The sequence below is a fragment of the Plectropomus leopardus genome, chromosome 8, assembly GCF_008729295.1.
Source record: "Plectropomus leopardus isolate mb chromosome 8, YSFRI_Pleo_2.0, whole genome shotgun sequence".
NCBI classification, from domain to species: domain Eukaryota; kingdom Metazoa; phylum Chordata; class Actinopteri; order Perciformes; family Serranidae; genus Plectropomus; species Plectropomus leopardus.
Genome location: NC_056470.1, coordinates 9,483,819 through 9,506,979, shown reverse-complemented (window position 1 = coordinate 9,506,979; position 23,161 = coordinate 9,483,819). Strand labels below are relative to the sequence as shown.

The following is a 23,161-nucleotide window of genomic DNA, read 5'->3' as shown; positions in this document are numbered from 1 at the left end:
TATGCAGGACATGTGTGACATCTGTTTTTATAAGTTAATATCCTGAATGACAATTTTAACTTTAAAAATAACAAATTCATTTAGTTTTCTTCACAGAAATGAAAAACATTCTCTGACACAAGCCTCCTGTTTATACTTAAAAAAAAAAAAAGATTTCTTACACCCCTTAAAATCAAAAAGGTCATGCAGTCCCCTGTGAAGCCTTGATGACTCCTAGTGGGGGTTGAGATCCCCAGGTTGGAAACCAGTGAAATGTTTTTAATCATTTTTACCTTTAAATTGTATTAACAAACTTTAAATGTTGTATCAAAGTCAATTTTCCACAATTACAGGAAAGAAATTCAAATGGTGGAAAGCTGAATCTTGGATTTACTCATTGTAATCACTTTTTGATTGCTGAAATCAGCATGTGCTCTCTCGTGATCAATTTTAGAATATTTGAAGCCTAAAGACCTCAGTGTCCTCAATTTTAGTTACAATGCAAACTACAATGTTGTTAAAAGAACAATGAACTAACAATGAACACACAAAGAACTCAATGAAAAAAAAATATAGATACTTCCATTGTTTATGTTATACAGCTATACTCACTGTATTCAAGTCAAAATAATAAATTAATCAAAATGGCATATTCACTATGCCATATGCAGATATGGCTGCCAGATTTGATGTGCCTTGAGAGGGATTTTAGATTTCATTTTAAAAGTATTGGGGAAAAAATAATATGTATTTATTCATCAAAAGTTGAATGTTTGTGAGCATATAAATAACAAAACAGTTCGAATTAAGTGTTTCCTTTTTGGTGTTTACATGTGGTGCGTCACCTCACATTGAGTAGGAGGCTTTTAGTGGAAGCACTGAAGTGTCCCTGCACCACCTCGTCCTGCTGCAAGAGCAGAGTCGGGCTTACAGAGGCAGTACATGCAGCCGCAGGAACATGATCAAATCAGTTTGTTATTGGGGAATGTACTCTCCGGACAGTAGGAGGGATTTATCCGCTGACTCAGCCTCTTATACAGATTGGTTAGCGGCGCTGTGTCACTTGAGTGTGGGTTTAAGGACAAGTGTGACGGACCAGAAAGATCATGAAATGCTGGGATTAAATCCTACTGCATCACATCTTGCTGCCGCATCTTGCTAACTTGTCCACATTTGGACATATCTACACGTAAAAACAAAACATCCACAGTCCCAACTCCTCTGCTTGCCTTTCTAAAGAGCTGAAACATACTACTGAGCTTCTCCGTCCACATTATAAGATGATAAGTATCTACTATTGGACTGGATTTTAAATTGGGATGAAATTGTTCACATTCAACAACTACAGCTCCAATGCAGGGCTCCTATTGACCCCCAGTCCTCCCACTCGGTGCACTGTGCATGCATCATGTATCTTACCCATAGCAGGCTACTCATGATAGTTTTCGAGTTTGTATTTGATTTCATTGTATTGTGCAGAGAGCCACAGAAACCAACCAACCAAGTAATTGAATACTACCCCTAACTATTTGATTAAATGCTAATTTATTTAGAAATATGTATAAAACAAATATTATCCAGCTTCAGGAAGCGTTCTCGTAGGCAATACCAAACCACTGTTAGCTCATTTAAAAACTGAACTGCATGAATTTGGTTTAAAATGCAAGTTTGAAAATACTCCAAGGCACGAATGTAGCCACAATTTCTTTGGAAAAATAGGATTTAGTTCAGCAATAGGCCTTTTCCTGACAGACATTTTGAGATGTCATGGAAGGAAAGGCACAGGTATAACTACTGACATTTGTAACGACTGATCCTAAGTGGAACAGAGCGGTTTTTGATGTAATTTGGCCTCATTATACTCGTTCTTTCCTGACAAACAACTCAAACTGTGTGGAGTAACAAAGGTCTGGTGACATTGAGAGCTGGTGTTATTCTATATTTTTATAATAGTAGAAATATATCTCATTATTTGTCTAAAGTCACTTCCTCTGTACTGTATAGTGCACTGGTTCCCAACCTAGGGATCCCAATCCCCATTAGGCGTAGTCAAAGCTTCATAGGAGGTTGCATGTCCACTTGAGTTTAAAGTGTAAGAAAACTTTTAATAAAAATATACAGTAGGTCACAATGTCAGCATTTCATTTATTTCTGTGAAAAAAAGAATGGAATTGTTATTTTTAAAGTTAGATTATATAAGATATAAAAAAAGATCTCAGAACACATTCACAGAGCCTTCACTCTCTGCTACAACTTCCTAGTTATGTTCACTATTTTAGTTAAATGGACACCTGTCTAATTGGCCTGTTCTATTTTCATTGATATGCATTTATTATTGTTGTTATTGTTATTATTATCATCATCATCATTATTATTATTATTATTGTTGTTGTTGTTGTTGTTGTTGTTGTTGTCATTCATATTATTATTATTGTTGTTGTTGTTGTTGTTGTATACTATGATATTATATTATTTAATATCATACGAAAATTCTATATCATATGTCATTAGTCACCGTCATCAGTTTACTCAATGACAGAAAAGGGGTCCCTTGAGGAAAAGGTTAGGAACAGCTGATATAGTGCACAATATTATCACTGTCATTATTACTGGTGACATAATTCTTGGTGTTAAACTGGTGCACTACTGTATATTGTGCCTTTAAAAGCTTCTGCACTGAAACCAAAAAAGTAGCATCCACAACATCGACTCTGTTCGAAATTGCATACATGCAATGCGTGCATAATACAATCTCAATCAGTACATACTGCATACTGCCTAACATGAATAATTAAGTGTGCCATTACCATCAGACTGTTCACACTGAAGTATACTCAAGTAATATGCCTTTTCTTCCACATGACTGTATTGACCACAACATGACTGAGCCGATCTGCCTGTGAATGAAAATGGTATCATAAATGTTTACTTTATCAGTTTAGATAAAAATTACCTCTTCCATTCAATGTAATATTATCCAGTATTACTTTAAGGCAAATTGATATTACTAAATATTTCAGTGTTCAGAGGTTTTTTGCTTCAGGGCATTTTAAATGTGAGCTTCCATGTTTTTCACATTTTTATGCGTTCTGTTGCCTCGCTGCTACCAGAATTGTCTGTCTCGTGTTGGGTAGCTTAAAGAGATGTACAGCATTTTTGGGCAGTTGAGCATGTCGTGTAAGCTCACACCACATAAAAAAAATTCAGAATCAATATAAGTTTAAGTCTAACCACTTTTAACCGCTTTACCTTGCTGTCAGACAGACCGTAGTGTACTGAAGGAGTTATCTCAAAGCCACCAGACTCCATTGATATAAATAATTATAATTATACTTATGTAATTATGTAATTATACTTCACAGAACACTGAAGTTTCTGGTCTACTGTTACCTCAATCAGTTCATTTGTAAGATAAAGCAGAGAACCTATTCAAAACATAGCATACACTTAAACTGATATTTATTTTTTTTAGGTGGCTAATATATGACGTTGTTGTGGGGCCACAGCAGTATATTGCTCAGCTTTGGTGCTGATAGTTTTTTTTTTTCTTTTTAAGAAATTACCTTAGCAACACAGTTCATAAAAAGAACACAGCAGAAATGTCCGATAGGTTGGACACCTATGTTTAACGATATATCTTAAAAAAAAAAAAGTAACTGCTGAAAATAACAAAGGAAATAAACAAGTTTGCCCGTTTCAAATACTTATACTGCACTTCTCTACCCAGAAGTGATTGTTTTGTTGCACAACGTCACAATAATTTTGGTCCACACCTATGCTTGCATACATAAATTCATATGCTCTACAGTTGGAACGCACTACCTGTTAAATTTTACATCATAGTGAGTAAGAGTAGTGTGTTAGAATGCAATTTCAAACAGAACCATGTACAATAGTTTCTGCTAACAGTCCCACAATGTAATATCTCATATTTTACAGATCTGAAGATCACAGTAATGCAACACAACCCCTGTAAATTAGTGTCCAATTTCACAATTTACTGTTCACGATACAATAAATTAATGAGTGTCTAATATAAAGGGAGATGAGTAAATAGCTGTGATTTCAGCATTAAACCAGCAATACATAGTCTCAGCCCAAGGCCCATTGATTCCCACAATGGATAGTAAGTTAATGTATTATAATTGTAGTTGCTTAGAGTTGTTCTTTGTAATTTTTCAATATGTCTGAAGAAATTATTAATATTCCCAATGGCCTATCTTTTTCCTATGCCTTTGCATTACCTGCATCATGTGACCTGCTCACTACTTTGCTAAATCGGTAGTCTTGGTGGTATTTTGATGCCAACTTGAACGCCAAGCATGCCATGTATACGGCTCCCCATGTCATAACTACGGGCTCACAAGTTCCATTTGAATGCATTTGAAAGCAATAGTGCAAGGTTTAAGACACCATGACAGCACAGAGGAATACGCTATCAGCTTTTGAATAAACACTTGGGGAACGATCAATTTATTATGAGTTTGGGGCTTTTTATGGGATTTGTTGATAGAAAAAGTATAGAATGTCACCGTGCTTGTCATTTAATATCTCTTATATGTTTTTTATCATCACAAAATTTACCAACAAGACATTTAAACAAAAAATGTGTTCCGTTGATTATCATTTTTTCTAAACTTAAATCATCTTTTTGGTTGCTGTTGATTAAATATTTTACTGTAAATGTTAGAACTCCATTAGGCTCACAGTTACGAAATCCCATGCTCTTATCCAGCGAAGTTAAAACAACCACTGAGATTCTTTGCTTCTTTGCTTTTTGTTTGTAACCAATGCCAGTCTAATCTGTGTACGATGTGTTGTTATGCTCTATATTCTTGACACTTGTCTGTGTTGTCCTCTGTTTGAGGTGCTGCTGTCCTCTACCAGGCTACACTGTTTTAGAGCCCACTCCTTGTTGTCTCTGCTGCAGATATTACACAATCAATTAGATGCAGATTGTGCTTGGTAAAGTGAAGGGTAAGAGACACTTCAGCTGAAAAGAAAAGCTGTGAAATTTACGCCACACCAAAGGTGGCGAGGCATAACTTAGCTAAGCAACTTTTTGTGAAATGGATAAATGGGGAGCTATAAAAAGAGAACTAGAGTAATTCTGTTCAGAGCGGGGAGCGAGGGGTGGGAGGCAGTTTGCAACTTTCAGCCTCCAAAGGCAAATGTGTGTGTGTGTGCGTGCGTGATTTTGTGTGCGTGTGAGGGAGAGAACGAAAGAGAGAGAGAGAGCTGACACATAATGAGGTGCAAGAAAAAGCCTACACTCTGCATTGTACTGAGAACAAAATAATAATAACAGCAGTGACTAGAGGCAGAAAAATCCAATTACAATAGCTATTACTCCCTCTACTGGTGGACAGCCAAGAGGGACAAAAGAAGCGATTTGCCCAAATTTCACCCAAAGCTTAAATAGCTTCACCCTTTGCCCTTTTCAGTGAAGGCCCTGCCAGAATACGGGCTTTGGGGAAATTGGGGCTGAGCAGTGGATGCTGGTTATCCTAAGATTTGGATGCTTGTGAAAGCTTATGGACGAGAGCGCGAGGGCATTTCGACTGCACTCTGATGAATGTACTGTAGCCCTCTGTTGAGAACATAAAGTTTAAAGCCCTCAAACTCACCATCTGGTTAAGACCCCAGCTGACAAAAACTGTTTTGTATTCAAGACAGCTGTGGAAGAAGGTCATTTAAAATGCTGACGATCAGAGGTCATGGTTGCATTCAATTTCACTATGTAAAAACACCTCAAATCAGGGGCAGCATCCCCCACCCTAAACCCTCTAAAAAAATGAAATAAAATAAACATGCCTAAAAAAAAATTCAATAAATTAATTAATCAATTATTCTAATACTAGAATATGGGAAGGCAAAAGCTATCCAAGGCGCAGTACGAAAATAAATAAATGAATAAGTAAAAGTTGCAGTTTGCAAAATTGCACCCACAGTCTTACTGTTTGACATTACTTATTGAAGCTTTTAGCTATGTTTTTCATTCGTGTTCATTTCTTATTAGCTCTAATCAGCTCTTTGTGCTGGTTGAAATAATATATATAAAAGAAAATATGACAGATTGTTTTGTGTGTGTGGGGGGGGGGGTCCTGGCCTTTCCTATGGCACCAAATGTGCTCCGGCCCTGCTTTAAATGGCACTTTGTTTAAGGTTTAGGATAATAAGTCACCTGTGACTCTCACTTCACTTTAGCTCCACAGTTGAATGTAACTGGTTCGTTTTTAGAGGCTAATTTTAGCAAAATGTGCTCTAAACAGGAGGTGTTTGTGAGCTGAATTCAGTGGCATATTTGTGATGGAAGCTGTCCATCTGTTAATTCCCTTCCTTTCCTTAAACACACCAAACTGAGCTATTATGCTGGCGGTTATATTTCAGAGGCAAGAGCCTTTTCATGCACCAATTTGTGCCTTGTTTGCATCAGTTTATGGTGTAAATGTTTTCATCACGATTGCACGTTCTTAACATTGAGAGAGGCATGTCCCTTGTGCTCCCCCTAAAATCTACACCTCTGCTCTTTTTAGATGTACTAGTCCTGCTCACAGAGGCCTGTTGTAGTCCATGTGCATCATGGCACCATCTTTGACCCTGATCGAACAGGCCTGGAGGTGGGTGACTTTATCTGCTACACAAAGAGGCACCCACTCACCTCACCTTGCATTCATCTCCATAAAATAAAAAAAAATCTTCAGCTCTCTCTGTATGCATATGCATTATGCAAATAGTGACATCAGGTCTATGTGCCCTGAGGTAAAGCAGAGGAGAGAGCAGACTTGAGGTTGTGGGTGTGCAGAAGTATGTAGAGAGTAAAGCCACATAAATTCATGCTGTAAGTATAGTACAGTGCATTAGTAATGTAAAGTCGTGGGAGGCGACACACAGTGGGGAGGATCAAACTAACTGGCGATATTTAGCTTTAATTAATGTGGATTTTTCTCAGCTTTAATGGTTTTAATTACCTCATGATTTACTGTCCATAGAGATATGTGTATTATATTGTTGTCCTCATAATGTAATTTTCAGTGCTCGTTTGCCTTTTCTGATTAGACTTTATCCAACTTTTTTATTCACCTCTTGATTTTTTTGGAGCTCTCCGCAATAATGGGCGACACATTCTAGTAATCACACCTGCAAGAAGTCAAAAAAAAAAAAAAAAAAAAAAGACAGAGAAAAGCTGATCTCACCAGGTGAAAATATCCCCTCCAACGAAGAGCACACCGAGACTTGCCAGCAGGAAAGTTGGGATCTCCATTCCGCCCGCTTTGAGATAAATAATTGAAGGGAGAAAAAAAATAAAAGTTTCCCGGAATGGAAATCGACGACAAAGCCACGGAGTTTTATTTCAGCGCGCTCTCCTCGTGATCCGGCGCTGCCCAGAAGAAAGTAAAGTGTGGTGCTGATGCTGCGGAAGATGTTGGTGATGATGATGACCCCATGATCGTGCTCCACAATTCCTCCGCGTCCGGGAGCGCACGAGAGAAGAGCGCGCCGAGGAAAAAGCCAAAACTCCCGGTCCGAGCGCAAACAACGAGCCGATCCAACGCTGCTGCCGCCGACTGTCCTCCAGCAACAGAGCAGAGAGAGAGGGAGAGAGGGAGGGATGGAGAGAGAGAGGGAGGGATGGATGGAGTGGGAGAGAGAGTGAGAGGGATGGAGAGGGAGAGAGAGTGTCACTAATCTGTCGATCCCTCCATTGCTTGGCTTCTAAACGTCAGATTCAATCTGGACACGGAAAGCAGGGGGCGGCAAGACATGTCACGAACATAGGACTTCATTATGTAATGTTAGACACATTTGAATCACATCCATTAGGTAATTATTGTCCCAAATGAAGTCGGTTTTCACTCTGGTGAAAAAGAAAAACAAACAGCAGAGGGTGGAAAGCGGGTAGGGGCACCCATAAGTCTTTGAATTAAAAAAAGTCTAGGGGACCTTAATTAACCCTCTGAAACCTGAGGAAACTGGCTTCATTTCTTACAAAAACATGGGCAGAAGGCAATGAGCAACTCAGGAAGAAATTACCCCAAAAGAAGCAAAAAACAAACAAAAAATAGTACAAGAAATACACCTAAAAATTAAATAAATAATAACAAAGAAAAACATTTATTTTAATCAAGGAAAAAATATGCTTAAAATAATAATAATTCTGTAAAAAAAAATTTTTTAAATATGTAATTGAGATAATTATAAATATAGTTTTGTGTTGGTTTTTTTTCCATGGCTTTAAAAAAACGATTTTCTAAATCTACACATTTCTTGCAATTTGTGGAACACTTCTCACCAAATTGCTCATTGTCTGTTTTCCTTTTTTCTGACGAAAGCAAGCTAATTTGCTCAGTGTTCAAAGGTTCAAATACTTGTGAAGGCGTCCGACCACAGCCCAAGAAAAGTTATGTGGATCCATCTTTTTAAGGGTTACAGCAGCAGTTAGTGTTTTCACTAAGTCAAATGCTGTCATGACATAGCTGGCAAAGTCGTGACTGATGCCCCTTTTCCCACCAAATTTACTGCATATATGTGGGGTTTTTTATGCGAGAAAAGCAATTAAAATTGGTCATACAGTGCTTCCCCATTTTAAACCAAAGGCCAGTGGTGTCGTGGAGGGTAAACGCAGGTATATAGGGTATACCCACCTCTTTTTCTGGCTGTTTACAGCACCCCAACCTAGTAGCAGAAATGCCATTGGAATGCCAAAGCAGTATATGCGGCCCTGCAGTAGATGAGTAAGCGTTTCTGTTTTGTTTTGTTTTGTTTTGTTTTGTTTTGTTTTGTTTTGTTTTGTTTTGTTTTGTTTTGTTTTGTTTTGTTTTGTTTTGTTTTGTTTTGTTTTGTCTTGTCTGTTTGTTTGTTTTTTCTGGTGTGTGACATTTGATGTCACAGACAGGCCAAAAACTGGTTGGTAAACAGCAGAAAGCATTATGGAGACTAGTGAAAATGTTACTGTGGTGACTTCTTTTTTTTTTATATCTCTTACTTATTCAGTCTTTATCTTTTAAACTCAGTGCCAACTAATTTGGAACAATGTTTGCATGCTGCTTGGATGAAGATTGACAATATTTTGTCACCACATCATTGTATTATGCCAGCAAAGAGGCTAAAATTAGCACGTCCACCCGGATGTGGTGCTTCCATCACTGCCGACTGGCTTTAATCAGAGCTGAAGCTGATGAATAACTGTGACGCCTGCAGTCATTTGTCCCAGGATTGAATGTGGATTGCAACCTTTCCTACTGAATACAAAAGACAGATGTTGGGGTTTTTGTATCCAGTGGAAAAGTGGCCCTAGTATGCATTCGCTAATCAGAATAATTGGTGACGAGTTCTTGTAAAGAACATGGTGAGGAATGAGTAACCACTCTGATGAGAGGTTTCACTGTAGCTCAACACCTCCACCCCAGACTGTTATATAATTCTGTTGTAATGCACATATAGATCTGAATGTTCCTCAAATCAGGCTCCTATTACTGTAACGGGGGTTATCAAGGACCAAGGGCCACAATTTGAGGAGATATAGTTTTACAAGAACCCAGTTGAGATGCAGTATAACATGACAAAGTATAATAAGACCCCCATTGACACTAAAGACATATTGGTAAATATGACAGGGCACCATGGTGGCACAATTGTCACACATAAACCATCCAGAAACCTTCATCGCATGTCACACCTCTCCACTTTTTTAACCATTGAGTGAAGATGACCTAAAAATACCAAAAACAAAACACATACACACACCACTGTACCATTTATCCATTTCTTAATCCAAATACAAAAATAGTTGATTTCTACATGCACTCATAAAGCAAAGTAAAAACATTTTTAGATTTTTTTTCTGTCTATTCCAATGGACAAATAGTCTTACAGTAGAAATCTATAATGTTAAAAGGCTATAAATCGTTAACACTTTTAATACAAGTAATATAGCATCTCATGTTTATTTTAAAAATTACTTATACACAAATCATGTAGGCTACTTGAACAATCTGATTTGTAGAAACATGCCTTGCTTGTTAAAGAAGGGGAAGTGGCGTTGATACAATCCACTTTAGATGATGTGGAGCACTATGATTGGCTTACAGACATCCCATCAAATAAGTCTGTGCACTTGGGTAGAGTCAGATGACACTAAACACGGCTCTAGACTTCCTTGGAAAATTATGTCCATTTGAAATAGATCTGAATGGTTTAAAACATAAAATCTGTAATGAGCACCAAAGACACAATATAGTGTATAACTCCATGTACTGTATTATGGCCACGGGCTATCAATAATAATCAAAAAATAATTTATATAATAAGGCAACCTACATAGGGGAAATCAATAATAAAGCTACTAAAAGGATATTTCCCTGATTCAGTGCACTTTCAGAAAGTCTTTTTCCAAGCGGTGTTCACAATAATTTGTGTACCTGGTTTAATAAGATCACCAGATACAAGAAGCCATAACAAATATTCAAATCGATTAGAAAAACAAAACAAGGTAAAGTTATGCTACCCATGACTTATCATGTGAATTTCCAAGGATTTATTACATTATAGAAACATTATATGAGTCCCACAGGTAATCTCAGAAAGCCTTTTAATCCCCTCTTAGCCTGATTAAAAAATATGTGTAGGATTGATGATAAATATATCTCCCTTGTAGTCAAAATATGCACACTTTTATGTATTAAAAGGAACCTCTGTGCACCGCGGATGGAGTAGTTCAGTGCGCAGTTTCAGTGCACCTGTCCTGGTTTCTCCTGTCTCACCCTGGGGAGCAGACGCAGGCTCGGAGTCAGTGGCTTTGGATTCACTGTCTCTCCCTCCCACTGGACCTTTTGCACTGCAAGTTGTTTTTATATGAAGATAACAGGCTACGGTTACACGCTGCACTACACTGCACGGGACTGCCGTCTCTGTGTCTCTCAAACACAAACTATCTCTTATTCCTTTTATTCCTTTCACCCTTATGTATTCTCTTTCTCCATCTCTCCCTGGTTTCCTCCTGTTGATCCATCCTTTATGCCAGCTGGAGTCTTTGTTTCCCCTCACAGTTTCTTTATCTCCACCAACAAAACCTGCCCTCCATCCTACAACACTCGCACACACACTCGTACTATTTATTTATTCAGTCTCCCATGGTGATACAAAATATTCCTGAAAGATTTTAATATGTTATACAGCAGTACACACACTTTTCTCCTTTCACTTCTTCTGAATTCCTCTTCAATATTATGATGAATTGAAAGACAGCTTTGTGTCAAATAAAATCTTTCCAGTATAAAAAAAGCCCATTGTGCCAATGCAATACTGATCAACTACAAATTAACGTCCTTCTCCAGTGTAAATCAGATAGGACCATACGGTTTCTTGCATGCTCGACAAAAGATTTTGCATAACTCACAGATTTATCATTCTTTGATTCAGCTGAGACATTTTCTGCTGAGTGTGGCTTGACTGATATCAATCAGGAGAAATAAACCAATGTTGGTGGAGGAAATTATATAGAAAGGTAATGAAAATGCTGTTATTCAGTGCTGCTAGAAAGCATTCCCATTTTAACATTAAGAACTTTGCCTGGTATTTATTAGTGCATTATGTCATTTTATTGCTATTACTCTTATTTTTTTGACTTATTGGGCAATTTTGGCAGACCTTATTTGTCATTATAGTTAGTAATATGTTACTATCTGCCACCAGCATATTTCAGTTGGAAGTTCAGGAGACAGGCGCCTCAGGCAGAGCCATTTATCTGGACTTACTGGATCATATTTTCTGGAAAGAGACATAATTGTGGAACTTCCCAAATGTATTTTTTCTCTTGGCGTTTTGAGTACCACAAGCCAAGAGTTGTAATGTAGACTCACTGTATTCCTGACACTTTTTGCGGTGAATTCACTTTGATGCATTAAAACATGCACACACATGCTGGATTGCATGCCTTATCTTAACACTTACACATAGTTTTTCTCCATTTTTTGACAGTGATTTGTCATGTCTGGTTGAGTAACAGTCAATCTAAACTTGTAAATTTTATAATTTAAGGTGGAATTAGTTTATAAAAGGCTTAACTTAAAGTAATGTGTGGCCATTTAAGATATTTTTAGCCTTTTCGTGATTGAAATCACAGTGAAAATAGTATTTTGTTCATACAGACTCCCCTTCCCCAGAGCTTCCAGTTACAAATTCTCTCCCCTGCCCTGTTTGTGCAGCTGCAGGCGTGCATTGAAAGCTCATCCTGATTTCTCTCTTATGGCCAAAAGATTCAAAAGACAAAAAAATTATTACACACACACACACACACACGCACGCACGCACGCACGCACACGCACACACACACACAGTGTGTGTGTGTGTCTTCATTTGTTCCATTACATTGGAGAGATGGCAGACGTCTCTACAACCAATATTTCTAACACTCGGCAACTCACAGCAAAACAAGCTATGCTGATAAATGCCACCACAGGTAAGAGTAAAAATATGTATTTACATTTTGGGGTTGAACTGTCCATTTAAAATGTCTCTCCAAACGTCTCTGGTCTGAGGCGCTGGGACTTTATAATGGATCCATGGTCTCAAGGGGCACCAAGACCCCTCCCATTGCGTCCCGTCTCCTTGGAAACACTTCCGGATTAACTTTTCCTGTGACTAACGTTAGTAAGTCGTTTGGAGAAGACAGCTTGCCGAAATAAGAGAAGAGTAAATGTTCGTTAATTGACGTTTTTATTTTAAATGTTTTACAATCTAAATTCGGCATTACTTTTGTATTAGTTGTCAAGCTTTGAAGCTTTCTAAGGTAAGTTAGCACCTGCCGAGAAACGCCAAGCCAAAATCAATTTAGAAATCTTGTTATTGAAAGTTATCTCGCTCAGTGGCAATGTTACACACATCAAAAAATACGACTCAATATCTCCGGTTGTTCCTTAGCTGCTAATCTACAAATCGGCAGACAGATAATATACACAATAACATTTTAAAGTTTTTTTTTTTATTATTTTAAATGACACTGGCATCTTTTCCCGCGTCAAACAGTTTAAGCCAACGTTGAAACTACTCGATGCTCGGACCAAATGCTAACAATAATCTGACGTTTTGGCTGCTATATGAAAGTGGCTTTATTGAAGAGGTTTGTCAGTATTCTGCCCATTGTGAGGGATATGCTGACGATTTGTATGATTAAATGTGCCTGTGTTTTTCATAAATAAAGTGAAATGGACGTCAAAGACGGGGAAAGTCCCTCTGATGTGGCGTCAGACAGGTGTGGACTAGTGGGTGTCCACCCCCACACTGATGAGGAAAATGATGGTGTGTCTCTCTACTTGTAATCACTAAGATACAGTACTTTCTGCTGTCTATTTCAAAATAACACATTTAACTGGGTATTCTAGCATAGTTTGAAGGCACTATTATTTCCTTGCTAAATATGCTGTATGTATTCTATATATTTCAGGGGATGGTCCAGGCCAGGAGATCTTAAAAGATGATGAACAAGCCCTTTCTCCTGATTTGAAGTGGTTAGATGAGTTGTATGAGTGAGTGTTTCTTTTTTGTGTGTATCATATCATATCTAGATAATTTCCTTTTTTATGTATCAATCCTTAATCGTGCTATCTTCATCTCGTTATTTAAAAAAATCAAGTCACTGGGACTCAGTGTTATTTTCATTGTATTTTAATAGAAAGAAATAAAGCTCAATTTTGTCTATTTTTTCCCAGAATCAGTTATGTGTCCTATGTCATAAAGCCTCAGTACAAACACACCCAGGCGTAATAATAGTGGTCTCATTTTAATGTATGTACATAATGCATAGTCAGATTTTGCGCTAAGCATGCAACCTTTCTTAAATGTTACTTTTCCATCTGCCTGCAGAGAGGACGATGGTGATGGCGACGGTGATGGTGACCTTGCGGTTGCGGCCGTCAATAGCGAGAAGAGGAGTTATGCCGAGACAGCACGGATGTTCAAGCTGAGACGAAACCTGGACCAGCTGGACTGCTTACACCGACAGAAGGAGCATGACGTGCTGAAAGCCAGGTCTGGACCTGGCTTTCAGCACACCTCTAGAGCAACAGTGGCATCATTGCCTCGTTAGAGATCCCTGTGCCTTTCTAGATTCTACTGAAACCTGGAAACATAATTGGAAAACCTTGCATTTTTTTTAGTAAAACTAACAACAAAACATTGTTGCATTGCTAAGAAAAAACATTTTTTTCAATATCTTTTCATTTTCTGGAAAGATCTTTTTCTCAGCTTAATTCCACTTTGCCCAGGTCCTTCCCCTTATGCCCTCTTCACACAGAACCAATCATTTCGGTACCAATTGATTCAGCTATTTGCAGGAAATCATTTTCAGCTGAAGAGAGAACATTTCCCATAATGTCCTCTCTTCCCACTTTTCTCCCCTCTTCTTATTTGTCCGCACTGCGAGCCATTAAGCACCCGATGAACTGTGATGCGGTCCCCGGCAAAAATGGCTATCATTTTCCTTTAGCACAAAACATCAAAGGTCAGAGTGGAGCTGTGCTGTGCTCTGATCAAACACGAGTTTAATGGAGCCTAAGCACACCTGGCTTTTAACCAATCTGCCGTTTCTTTACTATACCATGTGCCGTGATTTTCTTTTTATGACAGTCTTTTCCCCCAGTTACAGATTGTTCTGTTGCACACCATTAGACTGCAAGAAAGAACATTGGGCAATTCAAAGCTGTTGAGGTGTGTGTGTCCACCCTCAGATTTTCAGTATCTTCATTGGATTACCTTGTTAGCCGACAGAATTACCTTCATTTTATTGCAATGGTTTCAAAGAAATCTATTAGCCTGATGCTCTGAGGACATCGGAGCCTTGAAATCTGGGACGTCTCCCTATATGTCAACACTTAAACTTGTCTGTTATTCCGCATTTCTTTTCCAGAGAAGAGCTTAAACTCTGTCGTCAGAACATTGACAGTTTGCTGGAACAGAGGGATGACTTGGAGAAAGAGATCGAGCGACAGAAAGCAGCAGACAACAGGTGAGTTCAGAATGAACAAGCGTGTCTGTGCTATATGAAATGTTGATGTTTTTTGCCAAACTCTTGTGTTTTCCACTCTTTGTTTTTCTCTGCAGCGTGGCAGTGTTTCGTTTGCGAGCCCAGCATAAGCATCTGTGTGAAAAGCTGCAGAGCGAGGAGGAGCTTGAGGGCCACATCAACACTGAGCTGAAGCAGCAAGAGTGAGTCTGAGAGAAAAAAGGGTTTAACAGAGTGGTGTCGTTCTGACAGGCATTAGTGCTGCATTAAATGGCAGCCCCCACAATTGTTTCAATGGGACCAATGCATTTAATTGTAACTTCCGTATAGTGTCTACGGCTGGGTTGCGCCAACAAGTATTAATTTAATCTAAGATTAGCTGTTATCAGAGTTTAGTTGCAGAGAATTGTTGCACCATTAAAAATTAATCTTGGTTTAGTAGAGTCAAGTTTATGTATTTAAAAATAATTTAAACTGAGTTTAATAGGTTGGAACAAGCGTCATGTCGAAATTAAAACAATACTTAAATAAATAAATGCATAAATAATCAGCATGCAGTCTGCAACTTGTAAGCATGGTGGCTTAGCAGAGACGCTCAAATTTTTCCTCCTTTAAGAAAATCTTGTTGGCTGAATTAATGGGGCAACAACCGAATTAAAAAGTAATCCTCATCATAAAAGTCAAGCGGCTTAAGTCTGTCTCTCAACTTTCTTTGAGGAAGAAAGTATTTTGCTCAATCTATCTCAGAAAGGCAGCAACTTCAAAAGTTAAGCCTCCACAACTGTAGGTTTAAAGTTAACCCTGAATCACAGTTTAAATTGGAGTTTAAAGTTTTAGTGCAACAGAATAAAATTAAACTGAGATTTAAAGAGAGGCTTAAATATAAACTTTCTTCATTTTAAGATAGTTTTAAAGTTTTAGCTACAGATTTTAATCTTAGTTAAAGTTAATTCTTATTGGTGTAATCCAGCCTAAGTGACTAATGGGAGTAAGAGTTTTTTTTAAAAAATGGTCCATTACTGAGCTTGAGCAGGGCAGCTAGCAGTATATATAATCCTAGCAGGCAAATAAACACCATCAGTTTATGTTCAGTGCTTGTTTTTGCCACTGACAGGCTCAGATTATTATTCAAAGTGTCTCACATCTTATGGAAAGGATCCTTACAGAGATAGATTTTTTTGTCAAAAGGTGAGATCCTTTTTGTTTAACCAGAAATAGACCTGAAATATCCATCAACAAACACACCAAACTCTATTCAAATAAACAGTCATTTAAGGGTGTATAGAGCCAGTATATTTTCACATCTTATTGGGTGAATTAAGGGGTTATTTTAAACAAACTGGAGTTGGTGATTGTTAACAGTGAAAAGACAAATTAAGACAGCTTTTTGGAGTTTCATTATGCTTCTGTTGACTTTGAAGTCTGTTTCACAATGATAAAATGACTCTTTATTTATATGGAGTCTGGTGGGTTTGTCAACAGCAATTTCAGGGCTGTGTCTGGTTTACAAAAAGGATCTAACTCTAACATAAAGGGCTGTCTATAAAGGTTTCCATAATGTTGTCTGGCATTGAGATGAACTGTGTAAGCCTGTTAGTGACAAAAGCAAGCACTTTTAGTAGACATACATTGACTATGCTCAGCTGCCTGTAGCAATTACATTGCAGCCTGTTTTGCGTCTGCTGGCTGCAGCAGTCTTGCTCAAAACAGGACATATTTCTAGGGTCACTCAGACACAAAAAGTTATAAAAATAGGGTTGAGGTTAAAAAGTTACCCTTTAACGCTGGTACACAAAAATGATGATGATGATCACGCAGAAAAAAATTGAACCCGCCCAAAGCTTTGCTGCAACACTATGTGATGTCATCCGGAAACACAGCACTGTATTTGCAAATCAGAAGTGCACATTCATCCATGGTAACTGTGCACAGTTATAAATTCCTGTTTAATGTCTAATAGGCTTACACTGCCTACAGACCTCAAAGCAGCGATTCAGCATCTGATAAACTTTCAATCCCATACATCTGCTCCTCAAACCAGACTTCCTGGATTGTATTTTAGCATCTCAGTGGTACCTGAAAAAACACGCCCACACCTTGTGTACGTTCTGACACAGTGCTTTTTCTAGTCAGAAAGCCTGGTTACTTGACATTCTCTGCAGCTGCATCACAGTAATAAACGCTGTTAACAGTCGTCTTTGCTGGAAGGCTTTTACTGCTAAGCAAGCAACAATGGCATGCTAATATCCCAAGAGTTTGATATGCAAGAAAAACTTTGTTATATCATAAAGATCATTCTGGTGTGGTTTAGGGCAGCTTTGCTTTTTTTGTAATACCTGCCTCATTCCGTTTCAAGGAACTGCTAGTTTGTTGAAAGGAAATTTATATCCTCACATGCTCTGAATGCTGTTTCAAGGCTTTTCCAGTTCCCACCCATTAACCCTCTGAAATCTGAAAAATTGGCCTGATTCCTTTCAAAAACATGGGAAGAAAGCTATTAAGAAAGAAAGACAAAATTACCCCCAAAATGAGCAAGAAATTAGGAAAAATAAAAAACAGAAATCATAATAATAATACATGAAATTTCATTTTCAAAAAATAAAAATGCATAAAAATGACAATTTAACATGGCCTGGAAAAAGTGCTTAAAACCTCATTTTAAATATGTTATTCTGATAGTTATACATATAGTTTTCCCCTAGTTTTTTTTCCCTAGACATCTTTCCCTAACTTATTAAAATTTATTTTCTAATTCTACTAATTTCTTGCAGTTTGTGAAACATTTATTACCAAGTTGCTCACTGGCCTTTTCCTCTGTCTTTGAAAGAAATTGCACCAGTTTCCTCAGGGTTCAAATGTTTTAATACTTTTAAAAAGGGATCTGAAAGCAACACAAGTAAAGTAATCTAGCTCCAGGTTTCAAAAGCTTAAATGTTTGCTGCTGCTTTTAATTATGAATTCTTTAAAACTAAAGAGCAACATTAAATCAGCATTGTGCTTCAAAACCCCATATAGGTCTAGCTTCTTAACTGTGCTACAGCAAGTGACTGTAATGCTAGATAATACACACCTTCAGTCAGCATTTTTAACATTGACTTCTGTCTACATCCATCTCATTCCACATCTTTGCTCCTCAGACTGGAGCTGAGTGAGGTGGAGGTGGACCTTGGCAGGTTCTCCACACTTCGACAGGAGGTGCAGGAAGAGGAGCGGGTCTTCCGGGTTCTGAAGGCCCAGAAGGCAGCGACACGGCTGCAGCGGGAGAGGAAAGCCAGCCAGAACCTGCAGCTCAAGATACAGCATCTCAGGGAGTAGGGAAAACAGCCATCTTTTGCATTCACACTGACACAGTGCATACAAAATGATTGATCTCAGAATATAAAAAAGTGAGTCGAAGATGTGCCTCTTTTTGATCTGTTTTAAGCAAAATACCAACTGCATGCGCATGGTAAAAGAGTATAAATAATTCATCTGTGCAGTGAACGGAGATCAAATGCAACATTCTCACTTGTGTATTCAAAATACCTATGAAGCTATTATTTGTCTTGTGAAATTGTTCTGCTGCATTTTTGATTGATTCTACTTATAAGAAGCCTGTATATAGTCAAATGAACCTTGAATGATAAGACCGCTATGTGTATATGTGTTGTTGTTCCTATAGTAAACAGGCAGCCATGCGGATGAAAGAGGAGGCTGAGTGTCAGAAGAAAATTGAAGACGGCCAGGCGAGCCGCAAGAAAGCTGCCAAGTACTTGAAAGAGACCATTAAAAGGTAATCAGCTTTTTAAGCCAATAAACGGGGCTTAGACTGGAACAAAAATACGGTGTATCTCAGAGGACTCATTGGAGAGTTGACACATCCTATTGATCATTAGCTTAGACTAGCAAAATATATTATAAGAAGGCCAGACAGGACATTTGAAAGAGAAAAGTTCTAGCTGAAAATGAACAGCATATCAGATCTAAGAGGAAAAAGTGATTCCAATTAGTTTGGAAATTTCCCCTAAAAATGCTTACTATTGAAAATAATGCCTTGCACATGAAATGTAGGTTTTGTTCTGGTGTATGTTGAAAGTGAGCTTATGTGACTTAGACTAAGGTCATTGTGTCCTTGCTGCCAATCGAAATAAGAGTTTTGGAAATCTGTCTCAGTCACCATAGGTTCACCTCAAAGCCTTAAAGGAACGCTATGTGATATTCAAAGCGGATCTGACTCATAGGGGTGGCTGAGCTGACAAGTAGCTGCTAGCTGTGCTAACAGCACGAATTGACAAGGGCAACAGTGCTAACAGAGTTAACAGTGTTAACCCTGGGGGGAAGCGGAGGGTGGGACTTAACAACAGTGCCGTTCCGTTTTTAACAGTGCCTGCCATATGAGTGCAGTGCAGAGGAAGGGAGATGAGGTAACCAGTGGGAATCACACACAGGGACTCTCATACACTAATATGCACGCACAGCAAGATGGGTTACTACAGCAAAGAACTGAGAGGCTCAGATTACAACACACATGCTATATCTTTACACAGCAAATACTTCTTTGTGGCTGTAGGATTCTCTAAATTTTGGCCAATGTGGTTCAAAAACTATTAAAAACACATCATTGAGCCACACTTGCAATGAGTCACATGTTTCTTCATTAGCATGAAGATCTGTAGTTTAGAATGAGTCATGTACACAAAATTTGTACTAAGCGGCTTAAAATAGTGCGCGACAAATCCACAGTTTACTCCTTTTTGAATAAATTGCTTACAAATGTAACAAATAAATCAGTTTTCTAGGATTTATAGATCTTTAGTTGGAAACTAGGGGGCTTGAGGCTGAGTGCCATAGACAGGATAGGGAGGTTAGAAAGTCAAATAATCAAGCACAATATGGTAACTAAAAGCCCCCTTGCAGCATCTGCTTTTTTTAGTAACCACACTGCTTTGAGTGGATTAATTCACGGATACCATAAAAACAGGCCATCAAGCAAAATATAATTGTCATCTATTTATATTACGGGGCTTTACCTTTGATTAACATTATCTCTCTGCTGCTGTAAGCCGCACCAGAGCTCTTTCCTTTAAACAGAGGAAAGCCCTATTAGTCTAAACTGCCACGACTGTGAAATTATTTCTTGTAATTATTCTCCTCTATTTTGTTCAGTCCCCCCTCAGTCTAATTTTGTCATCTGCCTGCCATTATTCATAGATCTTGTTTTCCCAAAAAAGGTCATCAGTTTCAGTGAAAATCTGTGTTGTTATAGTAATAATAGTGTATGTTAGTAGATGTCTTTATATAAATGCCTGTATGCAAGGTTCCCATAGTCATGGAAAACCTGCTGAAGTCATGGAATGTAACAAATCACAATTTTCAGGCCTGGAAAAGTCACGGAATTAGTAAAAATCACTGAACATTTTGGAAAAGTTGTTGAAATAATACAATTGTTACAGTGATATTCTATAGATAATCTTCCATGTATTGTAACAAAACAGAATATTTATTTTCTCTAGCTGTTGACGTAACGTTGCTCTAATTTGTGTCAATCTGTGACATTTTTCTTACCATCATGTATGTTTATCTTTCTTTTCATATATGCCAGATACCTAACAGTATGTTTGAACACAGTTTGAATCTGATATGTTTTAAAAATGCTCGAAAAGTTGGTCAAGAAAAAAAAAAGAAGTTAGGAATGGTCCTTAAAAAGTCATGGGAAAAATGGATAAATTCTTTCCATGAAAAAGTGTGGAAACCCTGTATATGTATCTGGAACCTTAAATGAAAAATGTTTTATATTAGTATTTAGCACCTTAAAAATGTAAGTGAATGGTGTATTCTTGTAATACATAGAGGATTATGATTACAGAGAATAAAGCATTTATCTGTGTCATGATATTTAACCTCAGTGTTGCTCAACTCTAGGAGGATTTTAATCCCAAGCAGTTTTGTTGTTTCTCTGTGTGCTGTATTTGAGCCTTCACAAGCACTGTGATTGTCCCCATTTCATTCAGGATGCATCAGCAAGAGGCTGAGAAGGAGCAGCAGAACAGGGACTTACTGGAGAAGAGGATACAGGCTGTCAAGTCACTGAAATCTAACATAGAAGCCACCCAAGTGAGCAACAGCACCCTCTCATACTGATTCTGTAGCATTATGTCTGTGCTATAGCAGTAATGAGAAGCACAAGCTGTAGCTTTATGTATAATTAACATTTTATATAGCTACTATATTTATAGTGCCATACAAGATGATTTCAGTGTGCATATGTGAACTACCCCTTAGTATAAACCATGTTCAGGGATGCATTATATACTCAAAAAGCATTAAAAACTTTGCTTAGTTTGTTTTGTGCTGAAATGGCAGCATTAACAATTAACTCTTATAACAGCCCTTTAAATCTTAGCTGGAACAAATCAGAAATTATATCAGCATTAAGTAGTCATGTATACAAGTATTAAGTTGTTAGTATATACAGAGTCTTGCTGACAGCATGGTGTTTATTAGGATGCAGTAGTTGTGAAAAAATAGACATTTGACCTGAGAATTTACTGAAATAAGCTATTTGCTAGTGTTGGAGTGAATTTCCTTGCTATGCCGGGAACTATACATAATTCAGGATAATGCTCAAGAAACAGGGAGCTGGAAAAGCTTTGACCCCAAATGATAATGACCACCTTCCAGAAAAGTTGCTCCTAGATTCTAATTGTAGAGCTACCGTTAGTAGCCAAAAGGCAGCTAGCATAAAGGAAACTACCAGGCCTTCCACCACCAGTGAGAAAGAGGATGATACTGCCGATGTAGCCTCTGTCACTTAGTTTACATGCAGGCGTTGATATGAATGAAGCAAATATGAGACAGGCCCATTTACTGGACCTTTGCAGGGGCAGAGATATTTCTGTGGGACGGCCTAAGCATAAACTGTACGTGTGTTTGGATTTATTGATTGCCTTCAAGCTGTCATATTTTATGGAGCCTGGGATGTGCCATGAGGGAAAACGCAGACAAATTAGTAATTTGTGCTCTTAAATTATTTAATCTGTGTGCACAAATTAGCATGATGCTCAACAAAATTGCAACTTGGTAATTCCTAAAATTGTCATATTTTTAAGGATGTCCTTTTCATGTTTGTTTTTTTCCCCATTTTTTCTTTCTTACTTTCTTTTTTTTTGGTTTTACTTATTTTTCAGGTAGTTTTCTTGTACTTTTTACTGATTTCTTGTGAAGTTTTCATTCTTTCATCGCTCATTTCTTTCTTCCTATGTTTTTGAAAGCAATCTACCCACTTTGCTTAAATATTAAAGGGTTAACTGACCAGGGTTACCAAGTATATTTGAAGGCATGATTTTCAAACTTGTGCACAAAGAATATTTTTTTCTCCCCATAACTCTGACTGGCTGGCGTAGTTTTAGAAGTATGACTACCAGTGTGTTTAACTGAAAATATGGCAGTGTCACATGCATAAGAAAGTTGGGCGTAGTATTAGTTGTGAAATAATTTCTGTGATCTTGCACTGTAAATGACTGTATTGTACAGAAATGCAAATTTGCATTTAAAAAAGGCTGTAACATTTGGCCAGCTACATTAGGAAGCCAATGGAAATTATGCATTTTTTTGCCATTAAAACTTGGATTTATTAATTCCATCCACTCTGACCACATTCTCCTCCTAGCTAAGTGAGATGTGAAGCTGAAACCACATTTACATTACTACACTCCCTCATCGATCCCCGAATGCAGGGAATTCTGCTCCAGACTTTGTACGCTATAGTCGACAGTACTTATAAGCTCATCATCTTAATCTTGCAATGCTATCATCATCATGCTTAGTGCTGTAGTTTCCAGTTCAACAGGTACATTTCATATTTCAGGATAAAATAACAGAGATATTCTCCTAGTTGTAATGATCAGCTCTTCATTAGTCTGAAATGTGATGTGGCAAAATATAGCTTAATTAATCTGACATTATTTCTCTAGGAGAGCTTAAGGGTCCATCAAAGCAGAGCCAAAGCAAACGCCCAGAAGGAAGAGCAGCAACAGAGACGCCTAAGAGAATCCCTGCAGGCCCAAGGAATCAACAGTATCAAGCATATGTACCAACAGAAACAACTAGAGGAGATAAAACGAAAACAAGAGTACGTCCTCTCCTCTCCTCTCCTCTCCCACATGCATGTCCTCCACTCCCACTCCATGCAGCAGTGTGTGG

General features: G+C 38.0%; 2 protein-coding genes across 2 annotated transcripts in view; one reads left to right on the top strand and one right to left on the bottom strand.

Annotated features, from left to right (window-relative positions):
* gabrd (gamma-aminobutyric acid type A receptor subunit delta) overlaps positions 1 to 7,591 on the bottom strand; it is a 28,434-nt gene extending 20,843 nt beyond the window's left edge. Inside the window, exon 1 of the mRNA XM_042492137.1 lies at positions 7,176 to 7,591. Coding sequence (XP_042348071.1) covers positions 7,176 to 7,243 — 68 coding nt within the window. The 5' untranslated portion in view covers positions 7,244 to 7,591. The remainder of the gene's footprint in view (positions 1 to 7,175) is intronic.
* Positions 7,592 to 12,709: 5,118 nt separating this feature from the next.
* Positions 12,710 to 23,161, top strand: part of cfap74 (cilia and flagella associated protein 74) — a 68,997-nt gene continuing 58,545 nt past the window's right edge. The window contains 10 exon segments of the mRNA XM_042492576.1: positions 12,710 to 12,769; positions 13,181 to 13,278; positions 13,424 to 13,505; positions 13,843 to 14,007; positions 14,885 to 14,983; positions 15,079 to 15,183; positions 18,118 to 18,291; positions 18,642 to 18,752; positions 20,971 to 21,073; positions 22,933 to 23,090. Of these exon segments, the coding sequence (XP_042348510.1) occupies positions 13,185 to 13,278; positions 13,424 to 13,505; positions 13,843 to 14,007; positions 14,885 to 14,983; positions 15,079 to 15,183; positions 18,118 to 18,291; positions 18,642 to 18,752; positions 20,971 to 21,073; positions 22,933 to 23,090 (1,091 nt within the window). The 5' untranslated portion in view covers positions 12,710 to 12,769; positions 13,181 to 13,184.